The sequence below is a fragment of the Eptesicus fuscus genome, chromosome 23 (genome assembly GCF_027574615.1).
Source record: "Eptesicus fuscus isolate TK198812 chromosome 23, DD_ASM_mEF_20220401, whole genome shotgun sequence".
NCBI classification, from domain to species: domain Eukaryota; kingdom Metazoa; phylum Chordata; class Mammalia; order Chiroptera; family Vespertilionidae; genus Eptesicus; species Eptesicus fuscus.
The window spans coordinates 21,812,416-21,823,034 of NC_072495.1; the positions used below are offsets into that span (position 1 = coordinate 21,812,416).

The 10,619-nt window shown below is 52.0% G+C and overlaps 1 protein-coding gene across 1 annotated transcript; it reads right to left on the reverse strand.

The window, feature by feature from the left end:
* Positions 1–3,717: 3,717 nt before the first annotated feature.
* Positions 3,718–10,269, reverse strand: ISCU (iron-sulfur cluster assembly enzyme). Its single transcript, XM_008142503.3, has 5 exons — positions 10,121–10,269; positions 8,443–8,556; positions 7,499–7,609; positions 5,578–5,656; positions 3,718–4,222 (listed from the first exon to the last, which is right to left on the reverse strand). The coding sequence occupies exons 1-5, from the start codon at positions 10,232–10,234 to the stop codon at positions 4,137–4,139; spliced, it is 504 nt and encodes a 167-aa protein (XP_008140725.1). The 5' UTR covers positions 10,235–10,269; the 3' UTR covers positions 3,718–4,136.
* Positions 10,270–10,619: the final 350 nt, after the last annotated feature.

Genomic DNA, 10,619 nt, shown 5'->3' on the forward strand with positions numbered 1-10,619 from the left:
AGCTCCCCATGGGGTCTACAGAGACTCTTGCTGGGCCTACACTGCTGCCCATCGCCTTCCTTTGCCCGATTCTGTGTTCTTAACTGCCCTTCCCACAGGCTTTGATCCCAGGGACACTCCCCAATAGACACCTTGTGTGCTAATTTCCATCTCAGGGTTGGCTTCCTGAGGCATCTGACCTGTAACAATGATGGTGATGATGACAATGATGGTGATGATGATGATGATGGTGACAATGATGGGGACAGTGTTGCTGCTACTGCTGCTATTGGTGATGATAGTGATGATGATAGTAGTGATGGTGGTGATGACAATGACAACCATGACAGTATTGAGGAGGGTTATGGTGGTGACGGTGGTGATAATGGTGGTGGTAGTGATGGTGATGATGGTGGTGATGATAGAGATGATGATGATAGTGGTGATGGTGGTGATGTTGATGACGATGACCATGATGGAGTTATAACGATGGTGATGATACTGATGATGGTGGTGGTGATGGTGGTGGTGATAATGATGGTGGTGATGATAGTGATGATGATGGTGGTGATGGTGATAATGATGGTGGTAATAATGGGGATAGTGGTGATGTTGATGACGATAATGACATGATGATGGTGCTGATAGCTAACAGCATGCACTTACCACATGCCTGGCACTGTTCTTTTTTTTTTTTTTTTTGCTAGACATTTGATAATTTAATCCTCACAACAGTTCTATGCCTTAGGAGCTAGTTTTCTGCCAATTTTCCAGAAACGGAAACTGAGGCTCAAAGAAGTTAAGGTCACATGCAGAGATCATGGCAGAGCTGGGACCTGAACCCAAGCTCCTAAGTCCCCATCCAAGGTTGTTTTTAATGTCCCGAGGTGCTGCTCAAAAGGGGCCAGTGACACAGGGTGGCACGTAGTGTTTGGGCAGAGGGAGATCCAGCCCAATCCTTTGACCCATTGGCCTGAGGCCCCAGGGCCAGTAAGGGAGGCCCCTGCAAGCTCCTTTGCACCGTAGCTCCAGGCAGGAAGAGTTGTCCTCACTGGGGTGGAGGGCTTTGGGGTTATTCTGAGAGCTGGGCTTCTCTGAAGTGAAGCCAGGGGTGGGAGTGTCTAACATGACATTTCCAAAGATAGCTGGGCGGGCTGCCGTGGTGTTTGAGGCTAGGCCTTGGGGAATAGCTGTGCCGGGTGGTTGGCCAAGCACTGTGGAGTGAGCTGGCCTGTCAAGTGGTATGTGACAGAAGTCACATGGGTGTGTCTCCTGCTTGGGTGCAGCAAGACCCGCTCTGCTTACTTTCGGAGGCCTTGCTGTGAGGCTGGTCCCACGGCACACACAACATAGGTTGTTAGTCTAGAGGCTACAGTGTTTAAAAAATAGTAATGACAGTACTACTACTAGTAACAATAGTAGGGATGGTAACAATAGCTACTATTAGTAATGGCAATTATGTCAATGCTAATATAATAATGATAATAGCAGTGGAGAATGCAGCCGTAGCCTTGGCCTAGAATCCTGCCCCCACCACTTCCCCGCTGTGTGATCTTGGACACACCACTTAACCTTTTTGTGTCTTCATGTGTAGAATGAGATAATCATAGTGTTCAGGATTTCTGTGAGGAGTACATGAGGTCCCAGCAACTGTGCCTGGTAGAGTCAGGGCCGAGGTTAATCATAATCATGACAACGGCCGAAACAGTGATGCACTCTTTTTATGTGCCACGTGCTTTACATGCATGATCTCATTTAATCCTCACGTCACCCTGACCAGGTAGGCCCTATTTTCACTCCCAATTTACAGATTAATAAACTGAGGCTTGGGCGGTTGAAGGCCTTTGTTCAAGGTCACACACTGGTAGCCAACATCTGAACTCACCCTGTCTGACTCCAACGCTAAGGCAGATGTGGGGAAGTGGTGGGAGGGGTAGAGAGGAAGAGCTCTTTGGTGATGGGAAGTGACCGATATCTTCTCACAAAACTGTGAGCATCCATCAGAATAATTTGAGCAAACTGCTTTGCAACGTGCACAGCGCTTCATGGTGGTTCCCACCCATGAGTGCACATTGGAGACTCCTGGGAGCTTTTAAAAAACACCAGTGCCCAGGCCCCACCCTGAGGGCTCTGATGCACAGCCAGGGTGAGTTGGCCAAATGAATGAATTGGGCTCATCCTGTTGGCTCACCTTCTTCATGCCAACGCTCAGGGCACAGGTGAGCCCCTGCTGTGCGGTAGAATCCCCGGCATGTTCCGCCAGAAGGAAATGAGGAGGGAGAAGCATGGGCTTTGGGGTCACCCAGCCCAGGTGAGCCGGCTTGAGTCCGTTGACCTGTTGAGTCAGTGTCCTTGTTTGAAACAAACCTCAGTGGGTGGTCATGGGAATGAGCAGGATCACAGACGTCAGGGCCTGGCACAGAGCATGGTGCCGGATGGACAGGTGTCACTCACAGGTCACAATCTCTGTGGGCGAGTCCACGTGGAGAGGCCGAGACCCATTTGGAGACCCAGAAACCCTAGACCTGAGCTCATCGGAGGGTGCACGATGCCCCCGTGTGGTTAAAACTAAGTTTGTCTCGAACAGGAGTGTCTCGAATGTAAATTTAAAACAATACTCATTTCTTTTAGCGGCACCACCTCATACTTGAGGTTGGGGCTATTCTGGTAACATCGTTTTGGCTGTTCACAAGCAGCTTCTGAGGCGTAGAACTCAGCTTCAACTCTCAGGGGATGTTAACAGGGACAACAACGTCTCATTTAAAAAGTCACAGACGTGTGGTGGGGAATTGTAGGGTTGTCCCATGTAATAAAGGAGAGACCGCGCAGCTGGGAGGGCTGTGAATTAAACAGAACATGCCACCCGGGGCAACCTGACATGGCCCCACCCGGCGGCTCTAATTTGAGATCCTGCCCTGTGGTCTCCCAGGCTGTGCGCGCAGGGAAAGGCCTTTGAAGTTCTGAGCCTTCTCCAGAACCCATGGGGTCTCAAAATATCTGCGCATATTTTAAAAAGAGGTGTATTTAAGAGAAGAGGAGCTTCTGCCCGAACCAAAACCACCATCAGGAAAGACAAACACAGCTTCCTTTGGAAGGGTGGAAGGTCTGAGACCGAGCTGGAGTTCCAGTGTCGCTTCCCTAGGAAACCAGGCCGCCTCTGGTGGGATTTTAGCTGGCGCTCGACTGGGGGTGCCTCAGAAGCCACCCCTGTCCTGAGCTCACGGTCCGTGTGCACACAGTTCGGAATGAACGATGTGCTATCACCCGTGCAGGGCAGGGCCCGGGACGAAAGCAGCTTCTTCCCTGTGGCGTGGCTCGTCTGCCACCGTACACATTAGTGTCACCTGCCCAGACCTAACCCAGAGCCCTGGGCTGCATCCTGTATTTTACACCCAGTCCCCAGGTGCTCTGTACCTGCATCTGGTCCACAGCTTCAGGGTATTGTCTGAGCCAGCATTTGTAGATTTCAGGATTTCATAAATGAGTGAAATGACAAAAAGAATCTTCTGTTCTCATTTCGAGGTGTCAATCCGTTGTTATTCTGCAGAGAACACCCCAAAGTGCTGGCCACCTCCTTTCGCCCTCCCCCTTGTTTCCTAAGCATGGCAGTCTCTGTGCGGTCCTTCCCGCCCTCTGTGCCCGGGAAGGAGCACTGTCGCCATGGGAACCCAAAGGGCTTTGGGCAGCACTCTGGGACGAGTGAAGTACCCAAGAGATAAGGCTTAGGGGAGAAAACGGTTGTCTCACATTCTTTAATTTATTATATATATGCAGATCTGTTTTATGTACAATACTTGGTTCTATCAAACAATCATACAAGGCATTCTATTGGTAATCCTCCCCAAAATAGATTCAGATAAAATAGATCTTTGTGCACTTCGTGGACTAGCAAAACTCAAGACTTACCGATTGCAGTTTTGAGGCTGTACACTCAATTCAAAATATACAGAATTAGGATTAAGGCGGTAAACGTGGGCTGAAAGAAACCACAGGATTCGGAACTACTGAACTGTATTCTGCTTGCATCAGAGCCACAGTGTGAACAGCAAGTGTCATGCATATGGCCTTTCACTGCCGTGAGGAGCGTCCTGAAATCTAAGGTGACAGCGCGGGGCGGGCAAGCAGCTGAAGGCCCTGCTGGAGGCATTGCCACGGGCTCATTCCTTCTCCGCCTCTCCTTTCTTGGGTGCTTGCTTCAGTTTGTAATCAGCCAGGGCGGCCTTGATTGCATCTTCAGCCAGCACTGGAAGGACAGGAAGGAGAGAGAGCCTGAGTTTCTAGACAGAGAGAAACAGTCTTAGGAGTGGAATTTCTAAGAGGCGAGGGCAGTGGTGTTGGGCAGGGCCTCATGGTTACCTAGGTTAGTTTCTGAGCCTCTGTGGATCGACTTTCTTTTCTGTACAACTGGACAATCCTGCTTTTCTTGCTGGGACTGTGTGAGGACTTACTAGTGGCTGGCACACAGTAGGGACACAACAAATATTCGTTCTCATCTGCTCACAGGAGAGACTGAAGTGAATGTAGTGGGTGCTGGTTAAGCTAGCTGGCATAACTTAGGTCATGTCGTTTGTTGATAGGATGGTGTCGGCCACAATACTCTCTAGTGATCTTAAACTTGAACACTTACTTAGGAGTGAGGCTATGGAGGAAAATAAAAATCGAGAGGGCTGGAATGAGAGCAGAAAGCAAGCCAACGGCAGAGCCTAAGCTCAGGTCTCAGGACCCGAGAAGCTGGAAGAAGAGGCTGGGGTTTTTCTGAAGTGTGTGAAAATGTTTACAAGCTATGCCCTTTATTCATGGCTACTTGAAATTCCAACTCAAGTGGAAAGAACTTGGGTCTTAGCAGACTTCCTGAAGACTGCATCTGCGTGTCCCTGTCCCAGTTCTCGGCTCTCCTGTGAGTCCTCTCCTGGCAAGAGGTCCGGCTCTCTGCTGGTGTTTAACTAATTTGGTCAGTAAACCCCCATCAATCTGTTAGGAATGCTGTTTCTCATTCCCTCCTTTCCCAAGAAGGTTGAGAGAAGAGGGAAATAGCTTTAAATTTAAGTCAGAGACTGAGCTGCAAAGCCAAACATCAGTCTTAAGGCATCTGGGCTTAGTCATCCCATAGATGCAGATACAGAGCAACGTATGTGGACAGGGAGTGAGGAAATACACACGAACGGGGTTATGTGGAAGCTGAATTTTCTCCTCTGTGGCCCTCACTTTCCTGCAATGGGGTGGGAACAGCACAGATTCTGGAATCAGAGACTGGGGCGTAGATCCTGGCTTTCTCACTAAGAGCTATGTGACCGGTGCTTAACCTGAACCCGTTCCCTCATCGTAAGGGGAGAGGAAATGGCGCCTTCTGTGGCCTGGAGGACGTCGCTGAGGTTTTCAAATGATGCTATGGAGTGCCCAGCACGAGGCCTGGCACACACCACCTCCCAGAGGCTGTCCTGGCGATGGCTGAGGCTGTGGGCTCGAGCCCTCGAGAGGTTATAGACGGACTCCATGACCACAAAGGACTCGTCATTACTCTGTCACAAATGCACGTTGACTCCATTACCTAATTCCTCCCAAGTGCCCGGCCGCTGGCCTTCAGGGGCAGAGACTTACTGGAGCAGTGCAGCTTCACGGGGGGCAGGCACAGCTCCTTGGCGATGTCTGTGTTCTTGATGGTCAAGGCTTCCTCCACCTGAGGCACATGGGAAAGACACGCAGTGTCACACGCAGTGTCAGCGATGCTCTGTCTTGAGGGACAGACAATACCCTGGGAGGCCCCAGGGGCCCTCAGGACAGGGTGAATCGGGTTGTTTCTGTTAATAATCCCAAAGGACCTTCTCAGGACCCCACCTGGGTGTCAAGGCTGCAGGTGGGATTCTCGGGTAGGAAGTGTGTACAGTGGGGGGCTGGGGTGAGCAGGGCCAGCACAGACACCCTAGGAGCTGAAGAGGACCTGTGAGAAGTCTCTTAGGAATCAGACTTGCTGGAGGCCAGAAACATGAGTCTTTTTCTTTAAAAGGCAGTGACTTCCTATGCTGGTTTTGTGAATATCAGCTTCTCTGATGTCCTCGTACCCAATGTTTAGAATAAGTCCCTTCAACTAGTAGTGCTGATGGCACTAGGCGGTCAGAGGGGTGGACAGGCTGTGGCACTCCAGCACCGTGGCAGTGGCACAGGTGGGTGCTGGGCTAGGAGCTCCCTTTAGGCTCACCCTCTGCTGAAAGGAGATCAGCTCCACCCGCCTGGGGCTCGGTCCAGAGTCCGAGGGCAGAACAAGAGGCCGGTGGTTCCTTGCCCACCTGGAACAGTCCCAGCATCTTAAGGAAAGCCAGCTTGCCCCACCTGTCCCCTAACTTCCCAATGCCACTAATTCTACTCAATTATGACTTAAGTTCTGTTCCTGGGAACTCAGATGGGAGGATGTCAAGGTCAAAGAAAGGTCCTCTTTCCCCATTTTCTGACCACAACTCACAGGCCCCTCGGGCCAGGTCCTGGGAACACAGGTGCCTTGTCTCCCCTTCCCCCCTTTCCCTACAGACAATTGGTGACAAATCACCGCAGAGCCACCTCCTGCCAGACAGGTCAGGCCTGTGCTTCCTTGGCCCAAAGGTGCTTGCCAGCCAGAAGGCCCCGAGCCACGGAAAGCAGGTGGTGTGTGGCGTGGCATATGCTTTGCTGTCGAGCTGCCCAGCTCCCTGAGCACTCTTCTCTATAACCCTGAACTTGGTCCCTCGGGGCTACAAGGATGAGCAGCCTTGGGTTTAGCTTTTCTGAGAGGTTTGAATGACTAGATTTTAGAAAATGACTAGATTTTAACCTGCTGTACAGACTAGTTCTTTACTGGGCTTGGGACCTTCTACTTCTGCAGCTGCTGGGGAAAGAGGCCTGGCAGAGAAAGGGATGGAAAAGATGTTCCCGCTTTCTTTTCTCCACTCGCAGGGCCTGCGACCAGCCACCTGGGTCACTGTTTTGATGTGCTTGCTCACCCTGCCCCTCCCCTCGATGTGTGTTTGATTCTTCAATCCCTCTGTTAGTACAGGCCGGTTTGTTATTCCATGAATCCTTAAAAGCCACCTGCAGTCCTTCCCGAAACAGGATGGGAGGAAATAAACAAGAAAACAAACCACTACACAACACTCCCTGACCTTACCGACACGCCTAAGAAATTATACCGCCAGCAACCTTGGAGAAAGCAAGGTTTCTTTTAAGCTCTATCTTGTTAGATGGAGAGGTGAGGATCTTTTTTCTATTTAATTAGAAAGAAAACATCACAGAAAACCCCAAATAAAAATTATCCAACAACACAAAAACCCCAAACTAAAAAACACTTAACAAAACAATCCACTGTTCCCAATGTGGAGAATTTAATAAAAATCTGGGTAGGAGAAATTAAAAAGAAATTCTCAGAATGTATTTTTTTTAAATCAGTTATTTCTGCCCCCCTCCGCCTCCACCCACTAGACCCTTCCCTTAACTGAGAGCCATGTTTGTGGCAAACGTGACTTGATTCTGTCAGGTTTGCGAGTGACCTTACCGTCTTTCCTTTCACCCATTCGGTGGCCAGCGAGCTGGAGGCGATGGCGGAACCACAGCCAAATGTCTTAAACCTGGCGTCCACGATCTTCCCCTTCTCATCCACCTGGATCTGGAAGAGACGGGGCGGGGCTGTCTGGAGAAGCGGCACTCACAGGGCTTCCCCCAAGACCTCGGTCTTGTTTCCACTTGACGTTCTGGCATTAATGACGATGTTTCCTCAGTTTGCTTTGTTTCGAAGAGCTCAGGGATGAAGAATTAAACAGACAATCGTATGGGCCTGCTGTACAGATTAGTTAAATAATACGCCCCTTTGAAGTTTTGGTTTTGTTGTTTTGGAACCCTCGCCTGCTTTTTGGCTATGAAGTTCTGCTCATGCTGCTGTGTCACTCTGCCCTGGAAACGCCGGGGGAGCCTACGCTCATGGTCTCTAGTTAATGCTTTGTTCTTGGACACCAAACTGCATCTAGTGGTCCCGCCCTGCCCTGCCCTGGTGGTTTTCTGAGACAGGTAGGAAGATCGGCACGCTACCCTCCCTCCATGATGAAGCAGATTGTGAATGAAGCTACGGTTTACCCAGCCTTCCTGTTGCCTTCAGTTTGGGGGAGGTCTGATTGATTGGATTTCTTATCTCACAGGGGATGGCTAGCTCAACGGCTGTGGTTTTCCTTTGGTGAAACTCAGAACCTTTTAACTGACGCTGGAATTTAAGCTGTTTCAGTGAGCAGCTCAGGGTGATCAGTTTACTGTATCGGAAAGGGTCAGCACAGAGTACCAGCAGGAGCGCTAGGACAGGCTCTGCTCTGAGCATGCACAACCCGCCTCATCCCGCCTCACAGGAGTCCAACTGGAGACCAAAGGAGATGATGGTGTATGCAAGTGCTCTGTGAACTATGAAGCACCGTAGGCCAACAGATTCCCATTCCAGATGAAAACCAGCTGTACCTGTAATTTCATCACATCGCCACACGCTGGAGCCCCCACCAATCCAGTGCCTACATTTTTAGATGTCTTGTCAAGAGACCCCACGTTTCTGGGATTTTCATAATGGTCGACAACCTGAAATGAGAGTTAAGAGAAATCATGATCACTCCTTTTTGGTCTCGACTTAATGGTAAGCACCAAGTCAGCAACCTGAACTTGGCAGGCAATCACTAAATGCCAAATTTTACCTGGGTGGGAAGGCTTACGCTCAGGTCAACGAGAGCCGTTTGTGACCCAAAGTCTTTTTGCGTCTCCTTTCCAAGGACCCTAAGAGGTTTGTGATACTGGAGGGAAACCATGTATTTGTTCCACAGGCTTTTTAACCACCTGTAACTATTGGACCTTTGCCCACCTCAATGGCCAGGGCTGGGCTCCAATGGCATTTTTGTGATTCCCAAATACAGTCTCTTCTCGAAGGATAAGAATTATTCAAAAATTCTAAAAGTGACTATGAGCCATAAGTTGAAGGCTTTCCCAGAAGCCTCGAGGAGACTGCTACAGGGGAACCATGCTGTGAAACGTGTCCAAGTGGGTACGATGATTAAAAATCACAGTCCCATCACTATTTCAGGGCCCTGGAACCTCCCCGGTGCAGCAGCGCACCCCGGTGGCCAGGAGCCTGCCAGCCCGAATCCATCCAGCGGGCACTGTCAACAAAACACACCCCTGGGTGGGGGAGGAGCCAAGTCCTGGGCGACGAAGAAGCCAGGAGAGAAATGTTTATTCAGACTGGCACACGGAAGGCTCTAATAACCTTGAGATTTTTTTTTTTTTTTACCAGTTAGCCTAAGTGTACAGATCGTCCGGCCCCCCTACCCCCACCGTTCGGACAAGGATGTCAACTCCAAGCCCAAGCACCTACAAGGTAATATCCAATCTGTACTGTGGGCCCCCAAGTTGATTTACCACATTCTTTAGTTAGTTGTGTCCGAGTGCTACAGTCTCCTGTCCAAGGGACTTTACACGTCTCTTCTCCCCCTCTTCCCCCACCTCCCCAAGGCAAGGGCTGCAAGTTACACACCCATCCCTATGCCCCGCCCCAAACAAAACAGGAAAATAAACACATGACTGTGTTGGCTCCACTGGGAGGCTCTGAGCTCCTACAAGAACCACCACAGCGGCACCTAAAAGGTCTCTCTGTGCTGGGCACCCTGCCGAGGCCCCCGCAAGCATCACCTCGGGCAGAGGGCTGCTCAGGTACCCACTTTACAAACGGGGAGGCAGGCTCGGCGAAGGACAGCGACTTTCCCAAGGTCACTTGGCCAGGGCAGAGTTCCAGGAGTCAGGCTGGCAGGTCCTAAGAGGACCCTCCTTCCTGGGCTCTTGGGATGTCCAAGGGCTGGGGTGCATGACGTCGCAGCCAGCGGCAGGGCCCACGGACAGTTTTTTACTTCATGCGCGGTTCGTGTCACTGCGCAGCGAGGCAGGTGGAGGCAGTGTCACGCGAGGGGGGCGATCCCTCCACCCAGGGCCCGGCGCCATCCCCACCCCGGGCCACAGTGGGGGCTCCCCAAGCGGCGCAGAATCCCGCGGCCACTCCTCCCTAAGCTGGGCTTCTGTCCGGCACCAGCACCCACCAGTCTCCTCGACGGCCCCCGTACTCCCGCCCCGATCGCCGCGGACCCCGCGCATCCCCTACCTTCTTGTGATAGAGCCGGGCGGGAGCCGACAGCTCCCGGGCCGGCAGGCGCGGGGTCTGGAGCAGCAGGGCTGACGCAGCCCGTCTCAGGCGGCCCGCTCCAGTCGCCGCCATCTTGCCGGTTTGCGCCTGCGTAGGCCGAGGGCGAGGGCGAGGGCGAGGCCGAGGGGCGGGGCGCGCCTGTGCGACGTCACCGCGATTGCGTGCCTGAGCCCTCACGCTCGGGGCACGTGCCCCGCACGTGTCCGCGCTTGGACCACGCCCCTCCGGGGAGGCGGGGCGCGGAGCGGGGAGGTCTGACGTGCGGGAGCGCTGGTCCTTGGTGCTGGGTTCTGGATGTCAGAGGGTCTCGGGCCGGAGTGCGGGACTCACGTGTACGTCCACCAAGCCCACCGCCCGAATACGGCGCAGAGGGCCAACCAGTCCATCTTTCTTAACCTAATGTGCAGCTAAGGGCTCTTCGGTTCCGAGCGGCTCAGTAACTTACCCAGGGTTGCTC